At 42.0% G+C, this 24185-nt stretch overlaps 1 protein-coding gene across 26 annotated transcripts in view; it reads right to left on the reverse strand.

Moving 5' to 3' along the window:
* NEK1 (NIMA related kinase 1) overlaps nt 1–24185 on the reverse strand; it is a 189364-nt gene that overhangs the window by 67250 nt on the left and 97929 nt on the right. For 19 of the 26 annotated variants that reach the window (XR_012158623.1, XR_012158624.1, XR_012158622.1 and 16 more), the window contains 4 exons: nt 21630–21808; nt 21418–21549; nt 6535–6637; nt 1336–1419 (listed from right to left, as the gene is read on the reverse strand). The exons of 1 other annotated variant lie outside the window; for it this stretch is intronic. Coding sequence is in view for 21 of the 25 variants with exons in the window: in XM_073341591.1 (XP_073197692.1) it covers nt 1336–1419; nt 6535–6637; nt 21418–21549; nt 21630–21808 (498 nt within the window). In the remaining 4 variants the exon portion in view is untranslated. Of the gene's footprint in view, nt 1–1335; nt 1420–6534; nt 6638–11162; nt 11282–15142; nt 15633–21417; nt 21550–21629; nt 23315–24185 lie in introns of those variants that run through there. 6 more of the 26 variants (XR_012158625.1, XM_073341596.1, XM_073341594.1 and 3 more) reach the window with 6 other exon arrangements.

Consider the following 24185-nt stretch of genomic DNA (forward strand, 5'->3'; position numbering starts at 1 on the left):
CTAATTGCCTTCTATGATGATATAACTGGCTCTGTGGATGAGGGGAAAGCAGTGGACTTGTTATTCCTTAACTTTAGCAAAGCTTTTGATACGGTCTCCCACAGCATTCTTCACAGCAAGTTAAAGAAGTATGGGCTAGATGAATGGACGAAAAGGTGGATAGAAAGCTGGCTAGATTGTCAGGCTCAACGGGTAGTGATCCATGACTCCATGTCTAGTTGGCAGCCAGCATCAAGTGGAGTGCCCCAACGGCCGGTCCTGGGGCCGGTTTTGTTCAGTATCTTCATAAATGATCTGGAGGATGGTGTGGATTGCACCCTCAGCAAGTTTGCGGATGACACTAAACTGGGAGGAGAGGTAGATACACTGGAGGGTAGGGATAGGATACAGAGGGACGTAGACAAATTAGAGAATTGGGCCAAAAGAAATCTGATGAGGTTCAACAAGGACAAGTGCAGAGTCCTGCACTTTGGACGGAAGAATCCCATGCACCGCTACAGACTAGGGACCGAATGGCTCGGCAGCAGTTCTGCAGAGAAGGACCTAGGGGTTACAGTGGACGAGAAGCTGGATATGAGTCAACAGTGTGCCCTTGTTGCCAAAAAGGCCAATGGCATTTTGGGATGTATATGTAGGGGCATTGCCAGCAGATCGAGGGATGTGATCGTTCCCCTCTATTCGACATTGGTGAGGCCTCATCTGGAGTACTGTGTCCAGTTTTGGGCCCCACACTACAAGAAGGATGTGGAAAAATTGGAAAGAGTCCAGCGGAGGGCAACAAAAATGATTAGGGGACTGGAACACATGACTTATGAGGAGAGGCTGAGGGAACTGGGATTGTTTAGTCTGCGGAAGAGAAGAAAGAGGGGGGATTTGATAGCTGCTTTCAACTACCTGAAAGGGGGTTCCAAAGAAGATGGTTCTAGACTGTTCTCAGTGGTAGCAGATGACAGAACAAGGAGTAATGGTCTCAAGTTGCAGTGGGGGAGGTTTAGGTTGGATATTAGGAAAAACTTTTTCACTAGGAGGGTAGTGAAACACTGGAATGCGTTACCTAGGGAGGTGGTGGAATCTCCTTCCTTAGATATTTTTAAGGTCAGGCTTGACAAAGCCCTGGCTGGGACGATTTAGTTGGGGATTGGTCCTGCTTTGAGCAGGGGGTTGGACTAGATGACCTCCTGAGGTCCCTTCCAACCCTGATATTCTATAATACTTTGGGATCTATGAAGTTCTTGTATTTATTATAAATTATAAACCATGCAGGAAAACAAGGCAGAGGCGAAGTCAAAGTGATGCTATTTTGTGATGAAGGTGGCAAACATGCGGGTAGCATACCTCTTCCTCCTTGTTTCTGGATTTCCTTCCTCTTGCAGAAATGGGCCTGCCTCCATAGATAGCTGCCAGGTTTTGCAGTGTACCCTGTTCACCATTTAATGTATCAAGTTTAAGAATGGCTAGGGCCAGAACATTATCTACCTTATCCAACAATAACTGTATTAAATTTCTTATGGGAAACAGATGATTTTCAGCTCTTATGAGTTTCCCTGACAAGTCTTATTTACAAGAAACATTTGATAGTAATAATCAAAAACACTGAGTAATCAAAGAGAAAGCCTCAGAGCAGTCTAATAAATTAGATTTTTATACATATTTAGCTCCCTCTTCTGATCTCCATATGTGTCTAGTTTTTTCTAGCTAAATCTTTTATACTATAAATTCTCTGGGGTATGGGCTTTCTTTTTACTTGTCTTTTGCACCATTCGCAGCACACAGCGGACAATAATAATGCATTCCTCAGCTAAGCCTAGTATATCTAATCATTTTTATTCTAGTTTTAAATGTAAAATATTAACAATAGCTCATGGAAATTTTATTCATATCCAAAGTTAGATTAGTGTATATATAAACAGTTTAAGTACTTATCACAGCATTTACTAGATTTAAAAATAAATAAATAGAGTTGTATTGTAAATTGGCGACTAGAAACATTTTGCTTTTCCCTGCACTTCCGAAGTGTTTTCATACCAGAAAAATAAATAAAAATAAGAAAGGTATTTCTGGTTAAAAAAACATCATTTCTAATCTAATTAAAATGTTTGGTTTCATGACATTTGTTAAACAAAACCAAAGAGCATAAATGAACACTGGTTTTTCCACCAATCCTACCAGTATCAATGCTGGTTACAGCAAACATGAAGTCCTATTTTAAATCAGAGAAGAGTCACAATTGTGAAAGAGAAAGTAAATGTTTTGAACTGTAAACATGACAAATACAGTAAAATTGCCAAGACTGCACAGATAAATCCAGGGAACATATTGCCTAACTGTTCCCATCAAAAGTTAAAAATGCCTTAATATAATTACCAGTTCTTATGGAACTGCAGCCCCAAACTAGTGACCTTTTATTGACACCACACCAAAATCAGACTACTTGTGCGAGAAAGGGTTTCATGATAGTAAATTTTGCAAACACACACACACACACACACACACACACCACAAAAACTAAGGAAGCCAATAATTAAAAACATAAGGGAGTTCGCAACATAATTAAGCTCAAAACAACTGCAAGAAAACTTTAAAAGTTCACATTTTTCAACAGTGAAGTGGCAGTCATTTCTACTTCTGCTTGAAATTTGAAAAAACCTGAATAATAATTCTAATTTGCACAGACAGCCAATTCACTCAAGACTGTCCCATTAGTCAAAACAAAAATTTAAAATAAAATGGAGGTGCATGTAATGAGATGCTCCTGGGCGGGTCATCAGCAAGGGGAATCTGGATCTAAAAGCACAAGTCTCTACAGCTTGAGCTAAAAAAATCCATATCTGTTAACTAAAAGTCAGTAACTGACTTGTAAATCTCTATGTGGTCCAGCCAATAGAAAGGAATATAGCACCACACTGGGTACAAGTTACATGCTCCCACTGGCTGAGGAAACTTTAGAGGTCCACCCAGCTCAAATTCCAATTGCGGTCACTACTTGTAATGTGATTTTGCAGGTAGGTTTTTGATGGGCGGGGAAGATCATATCTGAGACATTTGGATTCAAGTAGTTCGAAGACTGCAGCAGACTTATAAACGTCAGTGATCCAACTACTACAGGAGGACTGCACAGCACAAGAAGTAAGCCTGGGTTACATAAGATCTGGAGATCTGCCATGAGCAGATGAAATTCTGATCTCAATTTATGATTGATAGAGTCCCTCAAAATAGGATAGAAATGTTTCTAACTGTTAACCCTTTCAATCTACAATAGCTGAGCTGAATGGAGAGTTTTCCAAATATTATCACAATGGGGAAAGGGGAAGAGTGGAAGAGAGAAGGGATTTAAATTTCCAGCTCTTATAAAGCTGTGTAATACATGGTACCTATCAGCTTTACAAAAATGCTCACTGTCACCTCAATTTTCTTAAGTCTACTTTTTATGTTTATATTTAAATTAGCTTAAAATTATTTCTGGCAGCTTTGGAGCCATGGTATTTTAGAACAGAAGTTGTCTCTAAGTGAGAAAGAAATTGGAAGTAAAAGCTTTAAGAATTTAGGTATCTAGTTAGACACACTCAATAATACTTCATTCACTGTTTCATAGTTGAGTTCCTCTCAGAATATGAATATTAGAATCTTGTATTGCAAGGATTTGGATTTTATAATTCGAGACAGCAATGCAAATTCATTAATAGTTTAGGCCAGAAACACATTACTCACAGTAAGGATGGTTGAGGGGTCTGTCAATTCAGTTACTGAGCCTCGAGACTTCTAGCTAAAATGTAATCTAGGTCTACTACATTTATCTGAAGTCTGGTTTGGTATCTTATGTGAAGCCATTTGAGAGTCATAGTCCAACTCTTAAAAAGCCAGTGTTCGCATTTATGGCTGACTTAGTACAACACTTCCTCAGCTCTCGTCCCCTAACGCCCCTACTCTACTTCCTCCACATTGATGACATCTTCATCATCTGGACCCATGGAAAAGAAGCCCTTGAGGAATACCACCATGATTTCAACCATTTCCATCCCACCATCAACCTCAGCCTAGACCAGTCCACACAAGACGTCCGCTTCCTAGACACTACAGTGCTAATAAGCGATGATCACATAACCACCACCCTATACCGGAAACCTACTGACTGCTATACTTACCTATATGCCTCCAGTTTTCATCCAGACCACACCACACAATTCATTGTCTACAGCCAGGCTCTAAGATACAACCACATTTGCTCCAATCCCTCAGACAGAGACAAACATCTACAGGATCTCTGTCAAGCATTCTTAAAACTACAATACCCACCTGCTGAAGTGAAGAAACAGATTGACAGAGCCAGAAGGGTACCCAGAAGTCACCTACTACAAGACAGGCCCAACAAAGAAAGTAACAGAAAGCCACTAGCCGTCACCTACAGCCCCCAACTAAAACCTCTCCAGCGCATCATCAAGGATCTACAACCTATCCTGAAGTACGATCCCTCACTCTCACAGACCTTGGAAGACAGGCCAGTCCTCGCTGACAGACAGCCCCACAACCTAAAGCAAACACTCACCAGCAACAAAAACACCAACCCAGGAATCAAACCCTGCAACAAACCCCAGTGCCAACTCTGTCCACATATCTATTCAAGGGACACCATCATAGGAACTAACCACATCAGCCACACCATCAAGGGCTCATTCACCTGCACATCTACCAATGTGATATATGCCATCATGTGCCAGCAATGCCCCTCTGCCATGTACACTGGACAACTGGACAGTCTCTACGCTAAAGAATAAATGGACACAAATCTGACATCAGGAATGACAACATTCCAAAACCAGTAGGAGAACACTTCAATCTCCCTGGTCACTAAATAACAGACCTAAAAGTGGCAATTCTTCAAAAACAGACTCCAGTGTGAAACTGCAGAACTGAAATTAATTTGAAAACTGGACACCATCACATTAGGCCTGAATAAAGACTGGGAGTGGTTGGGTCATTACAAAACCTAAACCTCATTTCCCCCTACTGTTACTCACACCTTCTAGTCAACTTTTTGAAATGGGCCACTCATTTCCACTGCAAAAGTTATTTTTCCTCCCTTGGTATCCTACTGTTAATTGAATTGTCTCATTAGCACTGACCCCCCCCCCCCCACTTGGTAAGGCAAATCCCATCTTTTCATATTCTGTGTATTTATACCTCCCTACTGTATGTTCCACTCCAAGCATCTGATGAAGTGAGTTTTAGCCCACAAAAGCTCATGCCCAAACAAATGTGTTAGTCTCTAAGGTGCCACAAGGACTCCTCGTTGTTTTTACACATTAATTAGGCAATCTTAGTGATTTCTTCTCTATTATACTACATTAATTGCAACCAAGGCCAAGGACTGAATGGATATCAAACACTGAACTCATCCCTGAACAGTGAGCCTTTTCCTAAACTGATGTAGACCATGTGTGTCATGAAGGCCACTTGTTGATTTGAGTTATGGTTTTGAAAGGTGTAATCTGTCTTCATGCCACCTTAAGACAAAGACACTGACAGAAGCCTCTTAAGGATGCTTCACTACCTTACATATCAGCAAAGGGGAGTGCAGTAATCATCAAAATTGAAACAGAGAAAATATATAAGGAATTTGTCCACTGGCACCAAAATTAGCCCTGAAATGAAGAAGTGGCCGGTAAAACAGTACTCTAAGATTCAGTAATAACGGAGTAAGGGGACTCATTTACAACTTCGTTGTCCCTTTGACCCAACTGCAACAAGACCGCAACCAGCTCCACCTGGGTCTAAAGGACAACAATATTGTAACAGGATCCCTGACTTGGCTGTATTTGTGGTGTGGACTGGTGTTAGAAAACACAAATCTCTTTGCCTATTCAAAAAACAAACAAACATCGTTCAACTGAACAATGGAACTATTCTAAGCAAATAAGTTATTTAATGAAGCTGCAGTATTGTGAAAAACTTTCCAAAGTAGTATTACATTTATAATTGAAACAACTAGTTGGACACAAAAAGATAACTCATCTACATGTTATACCAATGTTCAAAAGTTTTAACCTCCATTAAAGGTTAAAACTATTTGTTGATTTTAACTTTGATGTTGAGTGTTTATAATATGTTTAAAGTAAAAATTATTTTAATGTACTTAATTTAAAAATAACTTAATATGCATATAGGTTATTGTAAATCAAGGGAATGTAGCTGAGACACAGCGGATAAACTACCGTAAACTGCAAGCTGCTGAACAATGCACAAAGTTCACATAATTAATTTTAAATGTACTTATCAATGTAAAAATTGTTTTCCAGTTCTTATCTACTTAAATTTATAATTTCAAAATAAAATTTTTAAAACTCCACCAATGCACTGTTACTAATAAGATAATCAGCAAAAGTTAAGTACATTTTTAAACATGTCAACTATTAATCATAAAACCAGAACGTAAAATGTTTGACAAAATGAAACACTATGTCTCACTTTTCAAAAGGATGTATATTCATAACTGACAATTATTAATAGTAATATAAATATGAAGACCAAATCCCATACCATATGTCCTTCAGCACGAGCTTTGTTTTGCATAGCTTCCCTCTTTCGTTGCCAGAATTCTTCAACTTGTTTTGCTCTTTCTGCTGCTACCCATCCTCTTTGCCTGAGTAATTGGAACATATGCCAATTAAAAGTTTCTGAATGCCACATTCAAAATGAATGTATTTACATACAATAACAGGAGAACAAAGAAGTCAGCATTCTGTGAAGGCACCATCTAATAGCACCTTTTACCAGCCAAAAACAAAACACAGACATTTCACAAAAGGAAGTTGACAGGAAGCTCACTTGGTTTGTCCCCACTTTTGAAAAAGCAGTTACAACCCCCAATGTTTTCCATCCACACAGTGGGGTCTTACAACTTGGCTAGTGAGGTTATTTTTACTAAAGCATGAAGTTATTCCAGAGGTTCTCAAATTGTGGTGTGTGAATCACTATCAGTCCATAGAACACTTGAAGATGGTCTGCAGACAGCTGGCTGATCACTTGGCACTGACTGTTCCTTATTTCCAGATGCTAAACTTCATTAAAAGACAGCCAAAGATACAATACTTTAATGTGTAAGCACAATTGCTGTAGTTGCCAAGGGGTGTTATGCAACTGCAAATGGGAGGTGGTGCATGCAAGTCCAACTGGGAAAGGAAAGGGTGTATGAGAATCTCGGGATTAAGATGTGGTCTATCCTGTGGTAAAGTTTGATAACTACTGTTCACTTCAGATTAACTGATTTGTGAGATAAAGAAATTCTGCCTCAATGCTATATCACTCAATCATGTCAGCTTATATTACAATTTTGCAGCACAGGTGTTTTCCCAAACAGGAAACTACTTTTCCAAAGACTAAAAATAAGACAACATGGTTGTGATGGCAAAGGCAGCAGCCAGAAACTAAGATATAGAAAATAACAAAATTTTTTAAAAGAAAAAAGTACAAATTTAGACAAAAATGACAAAATGTACAATGTGTACAGTATCAACCTGGTGATTTATCACACATTAGAAATGTTAAAAAGGTGAATGAAATAATGTTGTAATGCAAAGATATTTCGGTTTTATTCCTGAGGATTTTACAAGTGAATCAATTATGGTTGCACCATGTTTTCCAGTTGGGTTTCCATTTCTCCCTCATTCCTCTAAGCTATCTAAGGCTGTAATATCAAACTGCAAAATGTCAGGTTCCATCACCCCTCTGTAACACTGTTTTCTCTGTTGGCAGACCAGCTTGAAATTATGCCACTGGAAACAATAGTGTTAGTATAAGTCCCAAATTTCATTATTGTTTGATGCAAGACTAAGTAATTTCATGCCTAGAAAACTGTCAAGTAAACTGAATATAAATTCCATAATCAAAGTACATATCTAGTGTCCAATAGCACCGTGTACAGCCAAATAAGTGATCAACATACAATACCAGAGAAAAAAATAAACCTTGTTCCACTACAAAAGTAACCATCTTTAACTCCAAAAACCATGTGGTATAGTTCAGGCTTTTTGAAGTTTTAGTGCACATAAAGATTACTTAATGTATGCTGTAAGCATGATGAAAGAACTAACTAAAAATAAACGTCCTTTTTGTGAGGCTCTAGAACTACATGTAGCCAACCAGAAGAAGCTCTCAGAGTAGCACCCGTGTTAGTCTGTATCCGCAAAAAGAACAGAACAGGAGTACTTGTGGCACCTTAGAGATTAATAAATTTATTAGAGCATAAGCTTTCATGGGCTACAGTCCACTTCATCAGATGCACAGAATGGAACATATAGTAAGATGACTATATATATATATACACATATACATATACACATATACATATACACATATACATATACATATACATATATATATATATATATACACACACACACACACACCTACATATACACACATACACAGATAAGTTAGAAGTTTCCATACAAACTGTGAGAGGCTAACTAGTTAAGATGAGCTATTATCAGCAGGAGAAAAAAAAACTTTTGTAGTGATAATCAAGATGGCCCATTTAGACAGTTGACAAGAAGGTGTGAGGATACTTCACATGTGGAAGTAGATTCAATACGTGTAATGACCCAGCCACTCCCAGTCTCTATTCAAACCCAAGTGAATGGTATCTAGTTTGCATATTAATTCAAGCTCAGCAGTTTCTCCTTGGAGTCTGTTTTTGAAACTTTTCTGTTGCAGAATTGCCACCCTTAAATTTTTTACTGAGTGGCCAGAGAAGTTGAAGTGTTCTCCTACCGGTTTTTGAATGTTAGGATTCCTGATGTCAGATTTGTATCCATTTATTCTTTAGCGTACAGACTGTCCAGTTTGGCCAATGTACATGGCAGAGGGGCATTGCTGGCACACGATGGCATATATCACATGGGTAGATGTGCAGATGAATGACCCCCTGATGGCGTGGCTAATATGATTAGGTCCTATGATGGTGTCACTTGAATAAATATGTGGACAGAGGAGGCATTTGGGCTTTGTTGCAAGGATAGGTTCCTAGGTTAGTGTTTTTGTTGTGTGGTTGCTGGTGAGTATTTGCTTCAGGTTGGGGGGCTGTCTGTAGGCAAAGGACTGGCCTGTCTCCCAAGATTTGTGAGAGTGATGGGTCGTCCTTCAGGATAGGTTGTAGATCCTTGATGATGCGTTGGACAGGTTTTAGTTGGGGGCTGAAGGTGACAGCTAGTGGCATTCTGTTATTTTTTTTTGTTGGGCCTATCCTGTAGTAGGTGACTTTTGGGTACTCTTCTGGCTCTGTCAATCTGTTTCTGCACTTCAGCAGGTGGGTGTTGTAGTTTTAAGAATGCTTGATAGAGATCTTGTGTTTGTTTCTGTCTGAGGGATTGGAGCAAATGCGGCTGTATCGTAGAGCTTGGTTGTAGACAATGGATCGTGTGGTGTGTCCTGGATGGAGGCTGGAGGCATGTAGGTAAGTATAGCGGTCAGTACGTTTCCGGTACAGGGTGGTGTTTATGTGACCATCGCTTATTAGCACAGTAGTGTCCAGGAAATGGACTGCTTGTGTGTACTGGTCTAGGCTGAGGTTGATGGTGGGATGGATATTGTTGAAATCATGGTGGAATTCCTCAAGGGCTTCTTTTCCCATGGGTCCACATGATGAAGATGTCATCAATGTAGCGCAAGTAGAGTAGGGGCATTAGGGGACGAGAGCTAAGGAAGCTTTGTTATAAGTCCTCCATAAAAGTGTTAGCATACTGTGGGACCATGCGGGTACTCATAGCAGTGCCGCTGACTTGAAGGTATATATTGCCCCCAAATGTGAAATCGTTGTGGGTGAGGACAAAGCCGCAAAGGTCAGCCACCAGGTTTGCTGTGACATCATCGGGGATACTGCTCCTGATAGCTTGTAGTCCATCTTTGTGTGGAATGTTGGTGTAGAGGGCTTCTACATCCAGTGGCCAGGAGGGTGTTTTCTGGAAGATCACCGATGGATTGTAGTTTCCTCAGGAACTCAGTGGTGTCTTGAAGACAGCTGGGAGTGCTGGTAGCATAGGGCCTGAGGAGAGAATCCACATAGCCAGACAATCCTGCTGTCAGGGTGCCAATGCCTGAGATGATGGGGTGTCTAGGATTCCCAGGTTTATGGATCTTGGGAAGCAGAGAGAGTACCCCTGGTCGGGATTCTTGGCATGTGTCTGCATAGATCTGTTCCTGTGCCTTTTGAGGGAGTTTCTTGAGCAGTGGTATAGTTTCTTTTGGTAATCCTCAGTGGGATCAGAGGATTATGGCCTGTAGAATGTGGAGTTAGAGAGCTGCCTAGCAGCCTCTTGTTCATATTCCAACTTATTCATGATGATGACAGCATCTCCTTTGTCAGCCTTTTTGATTATGATGTCAGAGTTGTTCCTGAGGCTGTTGATGGCGTTGTGTTCAGCACGGCTGGGATTATGGGGCAAGTGATGCTGCATCCAATGAAGTGAGCTGCAGCTCATGAAAGCTTATGCTCAAATAAATTGGTTAGTCTCTAAAGGTGCCACTAGTACTCCTTTTCTTTTTGCTTTTCCACAATTTCAGCCCGTGCATGTCAACGGAAGCAATCTATGTAGAAGTCCAGTCTGTTGTTTCGACCTTCAGGAGGAGTCCACACAGAATCCTTCTTTTTGTAGTGTTGATAGGAAGGATTCTGTGGGTTAGTATGTTGTTCAGAGGTGTGTTGGAAATATTCTTTGAGTCAGAGACATCGAAAGTAGGATTCTAGGTCACCACAGAACTGTATCATGTTCGTGGGCCTGGAGGGACAAAAGGAGAGGCCCTGAGATAGGACAGACTTTTCTGCCAGACTAAGAGTACAGCTGGAAAGATTAACAATATTGTTGGATGGGTTAAGGGAACCAATGTTGTGGCTCCTTGTGGCATGTAGTAGTTTAGTATCCTTTCTCCTTTGTAGAGAAGCAAAGTTTGTTATAAATGGCTTGTCTAGTTTTTGTAAAGTCCAGCCACAAGGAAGTTTGTGTGGAAGGTTGGTTTTTTATGAGAGTATCCAGTTTTGAGAGCTCATTCTTAATCTTTCCCTGTTTGCTGTAGAGGATGTTGATCAGGTGGTTCCGCAGTTTCTTTGAGAGCGTGTGGCACAATCTCTCAGCATAGTCTGTGTGATAAATAGATGTTAATGGATTTTTTACCTTTAGTCCTTTTCGTATGATGTCCATCTGTTTGGAAAGGAAGATGATGTCTGTCTGTATCTGTACGAGTTTTTTCATGAAGTTGATGGATTTCCGTTCCATACAGCTAAATTCAGCGCCTTTCATAATGACAGGTTTGAGAGTAGCAGCTGTGTTAGTCTGTATCCACAAAAAGAACAGGAGTACTTGTGGCACCTTAGAGACTAACCAATTTATTAGAGCATAAGCTTTTGTGGGCTACAGTCCACTTCATCGGATGCATAGAATGGAACATATAGTAAGCACGCGCACACACACGCGCACACACACACACAAAAGTTACCATACAAACTGTGAGAGGCTAATTAGTTGAGCTATTATCAGCAGGAGAAAAAAAACTTTTGTAGTCTGAAAGCCATGCAGACACTTGACAAAAAGGTGTGAGAATACTTAAGGAAATAGATTCAATTTGCAACAGAAAAGCTTCAAAAACAGACTCCAAGGAGAAACTGCTGAGCTTGAATTAATATGCAAACTAGATACCATTAACTTGGGTTTGAATAGAGACTGGGAGTGGCTAGGTCATTACACATATTGAATCTGTTTCCTTAAGTTAAGTATCCTCACACCTTCTTGTCAACTAAGTGGTTTCAGACGACAAAAGTTTTTTTCTCCTGCTGATAATAGCTCATCTTAACTAATTAGCCTCTCACAGTTTGTATGGTAACTTCCAACGTGTGTGTGTGTGTGTTCCATTCTATGTATCCAATGAAGTGGACTATAGCCCACGAAAGCTTATGCTCTAATAAACTTGTTAGTCTCTAAGGGGCCACAAGTACTCCTGTTCTTTTTGCAGAACAAGCTTGTTTATAATCATATATTGCATACAATATTTGACAAGCAGAAAGGTTCACTCAAATATCACTAGTAATATGAATTTGTAATCATTTACATCCACAGTGTGTGGTACAGGAATGGAATACATGATACAAAGACAACAGTTTTAAGATCTAGTGAAAGGCTCTGTTAAACTACATAAGGTTTTTCAGTCACTCTGATACGTGTATGAACTAATTTAAAAATAAATACAACTGAACTGTTTTTTTTAGCTAGTTTCTTGCTTTAACCAACCATCCTACTCTCATACCCTTGCAGTTCACCTTTAGTTGAAACCATCACACACAAGGGAACTATTACTAAGTTAATTAGTGTAATGCTTATAGGTAATACACTGAGTATTTCACACATTTCTGACGATAATATCATGGTTTAAGTCCAAAGATGATCCAATTTATAAATGAAAAACACTCTGAAAAGGTGAGATCTAGAAGAAATCATATTCAACCCTATTCTTTCCCCACCCTGGTTGGTCTTAATTTCTTTAAATCTTTATGGCTCAAACTAGACTTGAAAAATAGGTAATGTTTGAAATATTAGTTAACATGCGATGTTTAATGGATATGTTTTTAAGCACGAGTGTAGACAGGGTTTAAACCTTTAAAATATTTTGGCTGGTCATATTCACACTAGTGTTTAAAAATGCTGGTTAAAATATGTTAGCTAACATGTTTTAACCAGCATTTTTAAAAATACAATCCATTTTCCTAGCCTAGACATTGCCTGGGGAGAGGGAGGGAGGGAGGGAAATGGGGAGGGGGAATTCGAAGAAATTAAGTCCGAAGGTGGCAGATGTAGCTGACTAGATGCCCACTTATTGGGTGCAGCAGGAAAAACGTTAACTACATCACAAAGGCTCAAGTTACTGCATAGGAAACAGTAACCAAAACAGTGAATGTCATTACCATCATCATCATGGCAAATCCCAAAAGGAAATGGCCTCTTTCCAGATCAAGCACCACCCAGTTCAATCTCTGGCAAAAGTGCAGTAGGTGATCTTGGCAGTACATTGGAAAGCTTACTGTGACACCGAAACTCCTGATGCCCAACATGGTTGCTGGCCATGTAGTGGCACTCTGATACATATGCTTTGAAATTCAGCTGTGTTGCACTATCTAATAAAACGTCCATACAAGAAAGCTGCTGGAACCAAACCAGTGCTAGTGGAGGAAGTTGTTGGGTTCGGCTTTATTTTTGATCTTCTCCTGCCACTTGATACAAAGCAGCTGATGCAAACAAGAAGAACTGCAAACATCAATCTGGTGTTCTTCAGCCTTGCTCAATGCCCATGTTTCACTTCGATTCTAACACCTGAATACACTCTACATTAACTCTCCTTTGATCTAGAGTTATTTAATTAAATGTAGAAATAATTTAACAGCAAAAACTACATGATATAGGCAGATGAAAACAATATAATCAACGTCTCCTTTCATTTCTATTAACATACGAATGCATTAGTTTGAATGCACACTAACACTTAACACTTCTTTGATGTTCACATACACGTGAATTGTCCCGAGACTCTGACATGCGCTGGCACCTGGCCTGTCAGCCTCAAAGAAGGTTCCCTTGAGATGTGGACTGTGCCCTGGTGGAGTGGGCATGCAGCTTGTCAGGTGACTGCTAGTCCACTGGTTGGTAACATGATCTAATGCACTGGACAATCCAACTAAATATTCTCCACATAGAAATGGCTTGTCCTTTGACACTCCCCGTGTAAGAATGAACGAGCTTGGGTGACTTCCAGAAACATTTTGTTCTGTCCTGGTATAATAAAATGGCTCTACATACATCTAGAGTACACAATCTTTGCTCTGCTCTACCAGCATGACACCTGGGAAAGAATACAAGTAACTGGATGATTTCATTAGTGTGGAATTCAGACACCAACTTTGGGAAGAAATCTGGGATGTGGTCTCAGAGACTGTCATTATGAATGATAGTATAAGATTTATAGTATAAAATGGCTCTGCTATCTGGGTTTGCATTCTCCAACTTCTAGCAGACGTGACTGTCAATAGGAAGGCCAATTTCATAGAAAGAAAGGGTAAAGAGCATGTAACCACAGGCTGGAAGGGGACATCCACCAGCTTCAAAAGGAAAAAGTTAAGATCCCAAGTTGGGGCTGGATTTCTGACAAGTGAGAATAGCCTCAAGATGCTCTTCAGTAAACTGTTTGCCAGAGGATGAAAGAAAATTGGTCACAGGTGAGTAAATTGCAGAGATGGCCACCAAGTGAATCTGTAGCGAGCTTAGCAAGTGACCAGAGTTCAAGTGCAGGAAATAGTCCAGAATCTATTGTATTCCAGTATGCAGAGGGGAAGACTGATGCTGTAAAGCTCCATTTGTAAATCTGAAGAAGTACATGGACCTAGTGGAAGTTCTCCTGCTATTAATAGGGATTTTCTAAATGTCCTGTGAGCAGACCAACTCCACTAGTGTCAGCCAGCCAGCATCCATGCTACCAGGTGGAGAGCACTCATGTTTGGGTGCAAAAGGTCATTTGCCTCAGCCACAACGAGGCTATAAGGATTACCCTGGTTTTCTCTTGCTTGATCTTCTGCAGAACACTGGGAAGCAGGGGGATGGGAGGGAACGTATTTAGGCCCTCTATTCAAGAGAGGAGAAAGGCATCCAAAAAAAAGCTGGGACACTTGTTCTGGTTTCCCAAAGAGGTCCTTGTGGGGGAATCCCCCAGAAGGTTAAAAGTGTCCTGAAGGACCCTCGGGTGGCATCACTACTTGTGGTTGTCACAGAAATGCCTGCTCTGGCCATCTGCCCTCATGTTGTCCACTCCTGGGAGATGGCTGACAAAGTAATGTGTGACAAAAACCCAGAGTTAAATGACCTCTTGGCATAAGTAAGACAGCTGCCATGTTGTCAGACATCACCAATACAGATCGGCACCAAATGTCCAGAAAGAAGGCAGTGCATGCTGTGGGTATAGTCATGAGTTCTAGAACACCAATGTGCAGGGCCCTTTCTGTATGGACCACAGGCCCTGAGTTTTGAAGTTCCCCATTTGAGTCCCGCATCCAAGCAAGGAGGCAACAGTTATGATAGTCCTTGAGGGTGAAATGGTGCTGTAAAGAAAACTTTTGCAAATGTTGCACTAGTCCTTTCCCCAGTCCAGTGACTGAAGGACTGACAAGCGGAGATGCTGTGACAAATATCTTGAATAAACCTTGCTGAATTTAAGTATTTTAGGAATTCATTGTATTAAAAATGATAAGTGTTTATGTACTATTGAGGGACTGTACATATTTCCAGGGGGAGAGGGACTACAGCCCTCCAGGAACTAATAAAGGTGGGTGTGGTTAGGCAAATTCAATCGATTTTAATACCTCCAGAGGGCTACCACCATTTGTAGAGAGGGTCGCATATGCTAGTTTAAACTGGATTCTTCATGGGCCAGCAGACAATGAAAAGACTGTTGGTTCAATACCCTGAATTAAAACTGACCCAGGGTCTTCTTTCTGATCCAGCACATGGACAGGACCTCTGATCCAAGGGAGGCATCAATCAGGGAAGGGATAGATCTTTGGCCCATTTGGGTGCTTGTTTTGAGCTGAATCTGTGATGAACTTGTAGCTACAGAAAAAAAAAATATCTCAGTGAGGTTTGAAGGACTAACCACAAAACAAAGTCCTGGTTGTAGTTGGGGGAGGGGGGTGATTTCTGGTAAGCTTATTAGCATGCATGCAAGTTCTTTTATTGTTTTTAATACGTTTTCTCTGTAATTATTTTATCTTAAGAGGACAAGTGCTTGCATAGAAAGAACTGTGTGGTAACTTAACTGTTGGCATTACATAGTTTACCATCTCCGACAGAAGCAAATCAGGCCTACTTAGACAGTCTATCATTTGGAGAACAACAGCGTAGTCAGGGAACTGTTCAATCTGGAAATACCCCCGTCACAAAGGAGGAAGATGCAGGACTCTGCCCAACAGAGGTGATGGCTGGATGACCCGGGGGAATAGACTTTCAGTTGCTCTGAACTAGGATAACCTTGACTGGATGGCATCTTCTTGGCCAGAAAGCCAAGGATAGTCGTGCTGCAAGTGGCCAGAAGCAGAGTCCAGTGTATGGGATAACAAATACACATGCTGCCACTGGACCAAAAGCCTGAGGCTTTTGTGAGGGGGTGGGGACTGCAGGTGGGAGCAGATATAGTATTTTATATGAAATCTGTCATGTTGCAGGTTGGCAGTCACAAGACCTGTGTTGAATACAGTCCCAGTGAATTCTATTTATCAAGCAGGATTTAAATATAACCTTCATTTTGTTCCCAAAGAGGTCTAGACAAGTGAACAAGTGTAGGATGGACACGATGTATGTCCAAACTTGAGACTGCATGTGGCCCCTGACGAGCCACTCAACCAAGTATGGGAACATCTGAATGCCCACCCTTTTCAAGTGAGCTGCAACCACTGCAAGGCACTTCGTGAAAACACAAGGTGCTGTTAAAAGCATGAAGGGCAGATCCCAGTATTGGTAATGTTTGTTGTTCAACACATACCTTAGAAAACACTTATGTACTGGGGGAATCACGATGTCAAGAGAAACTACTTGCCCTTCTGGACCAGAAAGGGAATGATGGATCCAAGGGAGACCAACTTGAGCTTCATAAAAGTATTGAAAGCTCTGACATCTAGAGTCAGACAGAACACCCTGACTTCTTGGGAGTAAAGAAATACCTTGACTAGAACGCCCTTCCCCTGCAGTGAGGGGGAACTTCTATCACACCCAGACCCAGAAGGGACTGTGCTTCATGTTGAAGCAGAGTCCTGTGGGAGGGTTCCCTGAAGAGAGTCAGGAAGGAACTGGATAGCACAGCCTTTCTGGACCACATCCAAAACACAACCATCTGGAGGAGATGTTGGATCAGGCCTGTTGAAAGCAAGACAGACAGTTGCCAAAAGGAAGAGAGGGTAAAGAACATAGAATAACTGATATGCTGCCCCCAAGCACCAAGTCAAATATGCTACCTGGTCAGTGTCATTCTGGGAGTTTTAATAAAGAGGTTGCCCCCTCTCCCCCGCAGATTTCTTTCTCAAGGGCCGCTGTCTGCATCCCTGGGCTTTGAGTGTTGTGTACTGGAAGAAGGGCTCATGTCGACCGGTAGAGACTTTTCCATAGGGGTTGGCACCAATAGTCCTGGTATGAGGCTAGATCAGTACTGGGTTTTGGCAACAGCCATAGATTCACCAAGAAAAACAAGATCAGTTCAACTGATACTGCAGAGCCCCAACACCTGCCTGGAGAGGATTGGCAACTTCCCTGTAAATCAAAAGACAAGAGGGAACCACTTCTTGAAAAAGGGGGTGCTCCTCCCATAGTCATAGGGGGCACTTGGCCCAAAGATGGGGGCAACAAGGTTACTGAATCCAGGAACCTTAGTGGAATCAGAGGAGGGTACAGTTCTAAAAGGTATAGTGGTGCCAGACCTAGTAAAGTAGTCTTAGGTGAGGATACGCCTGGTTGGTACCAGAGTAGAGCTTCTGCCCAGTACCATGGTGGCCACTCCGATGCCTTGGTACCAAAGACACTAAAATGACCACGGACGCAGCTGCCAGAGCTTCTAGTATGTGTGGTTCTGTTCTGCTAGTACAAGCTCCAATGTTCAAGGAACATTTTTTAAGTTTTGAAACACATTTAATGACCAACAGGCTGGTGGTCTGAGGCCTTGCAGTCACATCTGGAGAGGGTAATTTTCACCTCTTCTCCTTAGAAGACATACAACTTGTCTCTATGCTTTCTGGATGAAGAAGGCATCAGCTTGGGAAAGTCTTAGGCAGATGCCAGGGCAGAAGTTGAAGCCCTCTGGACTTCAAAAGCCTGGACACTTGGAGTCCAGGGTCATCACTGCTCCATAATGAACACCCTCTGGTGTGCCTCTCTTGAGTACTGGGTCTGCTTTGAGAAGGACCTACAAATTTCACAGCGATCTGCAGCATGCCCCTCACCAAGGCAGAACAGAAACCTCACAGGATGAGCAGTTCTTAAATCCCAGGGATTTTCCATGGTCAGCCATAGTAGGCAACATCACCAGCGACCAAAGAAGAGGGCTCTTCTTCCTCTAAGGCATCCTGAAGAGGTAACTAACTACTGCAAAAATCGCTGTAGGAAAAAAATTGTTGGAGGGAGTAGTTCCAACAAATACCACCGGTGGTAGAGAATGAACTGCCTCTCACAGGAAAGTTCCACCCTTTACACCTTCACAAAGTGTACAAGGAAGGGAAGGGCACATGCATCATCCCATTAGATACAGCTGACTAGAAATTTCTTCTATGTGCTTGCACTGGATATACATTCAACTAATATGGATATGGACTAGCTCTCAAAGAAGAACCACATCTGGCTTTCAAGCACGCTCCAGCACCTGCAATGATGCTGCCCAAATATCTGACACTTGCTACATACTTGATGTCCTATCTGGGCAGGTTAATACAGAACTGGGTGTAAACTGGAGCTGGAGGCTGCTTGCTAGTGGGGAGGAGGAGCTGGAGGGTTCCCAGAAGCTGCAGTTCTCAGCATCCCCTGAAGGAAGGAGGCAGCGTGCAGGAAACTCCACAAAAGTCCAGGATGCAGCATCAGGCTGCTTCTCCCTCTGGATCCTTGGGCTTTGGAGGTTAGGGGGTGCGGGTGTCCGGCCTTGGGGAGGCCCCCTTGACTGGGCATTGGGTGGGGGGCATGGCTGGCCTTTGGTGGGGAGAGGATGCAAGGGTCTGGGCTGGGTGGGGGCCCACAGCTGAACTCTGGGGTATAAGGGGTGCATGTGAGTGTCTGGGCAGGGGAGATGACTCTGCAGCTGGGCTTTAGGGGGTAAGGGTATCTGGGCTGGAGGGAACCCACAGTTGGGCTCTGGAGAGGGAGGGATATGGTGTCAGGCCCCTCTGCTGGTCTGAGGCGGAGGGGGTGGGGCAGAGAAACTGGTTTCTTTACCTCTACTGCTGGGGAAAATTTTTTGTATCTGTATTGTTACAGACACAGTTGCTGAGAGGTATTTTGAAATAAATGACAAAAATAATTGAAACTGGCCTGATTATATAGTGTTATTTTGACAAAATAAAAAATGTGGAATTTTGAAGAATTTAAGAATACCGTGTCTAGAACTTTTAGTTTTTTGGCACGGAACTGCCCCAGGAGTATATCAGTCACTGCAGATATTAAACGATGGTGACAGAACGCAGGCTTGCCAGACTCCAGTGGAGATAAAAAACCATGCCACCTATCTGCTACTGACTCAAAGGCAGATTTCCATTCCCTTATAGGCTTCTTCCCTCAATGGCACGATCTTACAAGGGACACCAAGTCACCTCATCACATCCCACAAACTTGCTCAATGCAATGAATCAAAGGTCTGACTGAAGTCTATAAAAAGTGTTGCACAGAATTTATTAAATTCAACCATCTTCTCAAAGCACTGCATCAAAGTAAAGATCTGGTCAACAAAGGAACACCCAGATCTAAAGCTGCACTGAGTATCCCAGCACTTGCTATGAAGTGCATTGTTGATTTGAGACATTAAGACAGAAGTAAAGTTGGTCCCAGGGAAGGTAAACAGCATAATCTCTCTCTAGTTCAGTAGTTCTCAAACTGTTTACTGGTGACCCCTTTCACATAGCAAGCCTCTGAGTGCGACCCCCCCTTATAAATTAAAAACACATTTATATATATTTAACACCATTATAAATACTGGAGGCAAAGAGGGGTTTGGGGTGGAGGCTGAGAGCTCATGACACCCCACGTAATAGCCTTATGACCACCAAGGGGTCCCGACCCCCGTTTGAGAACACCTGCTGTAGTTGCTCTTTTCAGCCTTATTATTCTTTTTGAACAGATGCAGAATAGCACCCTTCTTCCAGTCATCAAGGATGAAGATAGTGTGCCAGATGGCCTGGAAGAACATATGCAGTCACGGTACAACAATAGTCTTGACTGTCTTCCACAATTCAGAGATAGTGATTATGTGCTAATACACAAAATGGTAAATGACTTCATTAAACAGAGATTTTATAATATGATATTAATGTTACAAATTTTAGGACTGAAAAGCCAGAAAGGCAAAGTTAAGACTGCATGTGCAAGCTTAACTTTGTCCCCTTAGACATATGGATGATGATAGTTTGAGTTAGGTAATCACATATTTTTCAATACAATACAGTAAAATTAGTTATCTAAAGATTGCGCTGGAGAACGAGTCAATCTTTGCCCTGGTATTCCTCCTATCCCCACCTGTTGCTACCCCTCAGTTTTATCTCTGGACGGGAATTAGGTTCTTTGGGACATATTTTTCAGCCCTTCCTCCCTGCAGCAGCTGTTTAGGTAAAGACGTGGGAGAGGATTTCGCCCTGTCTGCTTTGGCAAGGGAAACTAGGTTAATGAACTGTGCCTGAGCACTGTTCTTGTTAAAAAGACACTGTCACAACTGAGTGGTATAGACATAGCCTTTGAGGTCATACCACGCAGATCATACCTAGGAAAAAGAAGGGTAGCATAAAAGAAGCTCAACTTGGGAGTGGGCATTTGTTTTAAAAATGTTTACACTTATTGAAGAAACCCCCTCTTCCCCCCCACAATTTTAGTAGTAATGACAGCACTCTTCCACAGTTCAACGACATTGTTACCATACAATGACATACCCTCTTTTTAGCTATATTACCCGGTCTTCCCATTTCTGGTCAGCAGTGTTGGAAAGCTACTCTCATCCCCAGCCTGCTCCGCCAAAGTCTCCTCCTGAGCAACATGCTTTAAGCAGAGCAACTGGAAATACAGTAGTGGAAGCAGGCTAGTGGTGAGTTTTGTAAGACTTCCACACGAGAGAATCAAACAGGTCAGGTAACAGGAAGAGTTGGGAAAAGGAGGGAATGCCCCAGGACAGCTGGTAGAGAACTATGGACTATAAAAAAAAAAAAAAAAAAAAAAAAGAGGCTTATGGGTTAGTCCAGGCTGTCATTTCATTAGTAGTTTATATTTTGGGTCTTTAAACCAAAAGCACAGCACTCTTAAAGGCTGCTCGTAATTAGTTACCAGACTAATTTTTTAACAACCATTAACAACTTGAGTTTACCAGAACAAGTTGTCAGCATATATAGTAGCTAGATTTACTAATGATTTCATCCATAAGCACTGGAAGAAACGGTAGAATCGGCTGCAAGATAAGATACATAAACCCACTGGCCATCTTCAGTGGGAACTAAGGCACCAATGGTTCTAAAAGGGTTATACATTCTGTGAGAAACCAACACATGAACAGACAAAACAGCTTCAGTGAATAAAGATGGTTTTTAAAAATGTCTAGGATTAAGCTAAACACAACATAGGACAAAAATCTAACACGTAGGGATGCATTCACAGATTATCACAGTCCAACCTGTTTGCATTGGCTTGTTTAGACACCTCCTTCAATCTTTTGATTTTTTTCCTAATTGCATCAGCATCTGGTAAATGGTGATGACCATCAGGCCCATTAGGAAATCCTGGACGTACTCCAGGTGGAACTCCTCTGTAGATAAATATGTACAGTAACTTTCATTACTTTCATCAAAACAGAGCACATGCAACTCTAATGGAAGGTAGTCATACCTTTCAACAGCTTCCCGACTTCGTATTTCTGCTCTCCAGCTGGTTTCTCTCTCCTCACCTACTTTAATATTTTCCTTTTGCTGTTGCATCTGGTCAAAGATAGCATGGTAGTGTTCATACTGTCCTCTGGCAGGCAAAGGGGAAGGCCCAACACCTCCTCCACCGCCAAAAAACGGTGCCTGGGAATTAAAGAAATAACTCTCATACCCTTGTCCTAATAAACCCTGGCAATGTCCACTACTCTTAATAAAACAACAACAAATCAGTATTACTTCCTGAAGTTTAATATGCCCAAAATGTACCTGTTTTAACACAGAGTAGGAGGATTTAAACTTACACTCAAGTAACATTAATATTTTATTTATTATCCTCTGTCAGTAGTTAAATTATATGTGCTATATCTATCACATAACAGTACGGCTGACCCTCTGATATAAAAGGAAATCATCCCATTTCAAAATCGATAAACTACACCAAAGACTAAGTCATTTACCACAGTGAAGGAACTGAATCATCAAGGAAAGAGGGACAGTGCTATCATTATAAAAGTAAAAGAATGGTAAAAATTAGTGCCTCTCATATGTCTTTTTCTTAAAATAAACCCTGTTTTTCATTACAGTCTTCAGTTTTGGTTTAACCGTGTGCATATTCTGAAAGTTTGGTGTCTGTGACACGCAACAGTCATTTTATTGTGGATAAAGTAACTGGAATCACTGGAATCCCAGAATGACATGAATTCTTTCCTGCAGTTATTAGACAAAAAGGGTCCACTTATATTACAATTAATATGCCAGTTATAAAGACATCTTTGGAGTTCTTGCTACAAAGAATACACATGAGTAGCTTTAAAGTTGCAGGTCATGTGTGAAACTGGCAGCAGTTTTCAATATTTCTTGGCAATACATGGGGATATCTCCCTAATGAAAAACATCACACCAATAAAATTTCTACAGTGAATTTCTACTGACAGATCTATAAAACACTAGTATTTCACTGACGAAATTATCAGTTTCTAAATTATTTAAAAGATTTGTGCTCTAGAGCCAATGTAGAAAATTACTGCTGTCAGTGGCATGTGATACTATTACTACTAATCCTCGCTCCTCATAGCTTGCGTTGCTTTTCCCTCCTACAAATCTCACCTCCTTCTCCCATCACAGATGCCTAAGTTAATCATCCCATCTCCTTCATACCCCACATTTTTCCCAATCCTTACTCTCCTCCTTAACCTCCTATTCTCTTCTGGCTCTTCCCCCTCAAAATACAAGCATGCTTTAGTCTCTCCAATCCTAAAAAAGCCCACCCTTGACCCCACTTGCCTCTCCAAATACTGCTCCATCTTTCCTCTCCCTTTCATCTCTAAGATCACTGAACATGCTGCTTACAATCAGTCAGGAGTTCCTCTCCTCCAATTTCATCCTAGACACTTTCCAATATGGCTTCTGTCCCTTGCACTCCACTGAAACCGTTCTTGCCAAAGTCTCTAATGACCTCTACCTAGTTAAAGGCCAGAACCAGTACTCCATCCTCATCCTTGGCCTGTCAAGCCACTTCTGATAGTTGATTATACTCTTCTTAAAATCGTCTCCCTTGGCTTCTGTGACTGTCCTCTGCCGGTTCTCCTCTTACTTCTCCAACTGGTCCTTCAGTGTTTCTTTCTGATTATAACCCTCATCCGGTCACAACTTTTGGGGGGGGGGGTTTCAGGGGGGAAAGAGGAGGAAGAGGGGAGAAGGGGGGTGGTTCAACAAGGCTCTCTCCTCGGTTCCCTTTTCTCCTCCATTTACACCTTATCTCTTGGCAATCTCATCTGCGAACAAAAATTCCAACTATCCTCTCTATGGATCACTCTCTCTACTCTAGAACTGTCTCCTGGACAAATTAAAATCTAAATTAATCCAAAATCTTGTTAATGTCTAGCAATCAGCTCAAACTCAACATGACTTAAATAGAGCTGCTAATCTCCCCTCCCCCTCCAAGGCTTCCCCACTAACTCCTTTTTCAATCACTGCGGACACCACCACCACCACCTTCTTGCCGAGAGGTGGGGAAACTATGGATCATAGGCCACGGCAGGCCTGCGGGACCATCCTGCCCGGCCCCTGAGCTCCTGGCCCAGGAGGCTAGTCCACGGCCCCTCCCCCGCTGTTCCTCCTCCCCCACAGCCATGCGGCCGCGTAGACAACAGGGCTGCGAGCTCCTGCCACTCTGAGCGGCATGGTAAGGGGGCAGTGGCAGACTGCAGCAGTGAGAGGGGGTTGGGTGGCGAGGAGGTTCTGGGGCAGTCAGCTGAGTCCCAGTGGGACTGTTGGGGGCAGGGGTGTGGATAGGGGGTGGGATCCCGGGGCGGGGGTTCTGAGGAGGATAGTCGGGGGTGGGAAGTAGGAGGGGGTGAATAGGGGGCAGGGGCCAAGCTGTTTGGGGGGCACAGCCTTCCCTACCCAGCCCTCCATACAGTTTCGCACCCCGATCTGGCCCTCGGACAAAAAAAGTTTGCCCACCCCTGTTCTTGCCTATCACCTGTGCTGTATCTTTGACACAAAAAACTCTTTAGGT

This window comes from Lepidochelys kempii, chromosome 4 (genome assembly GCF_965140265.1).
Source record: "Lepidochelys kempii isolate rLepKem1 chromosome 4, rLepKem1.hap2, whole genome shotgun sequence".
Classification (NCBI taxonomy): Eukaryota; Metazoa; Chordata; order Testudines; family Cheloniidae; genus Lepidochelys; species Lepidochelys kempii.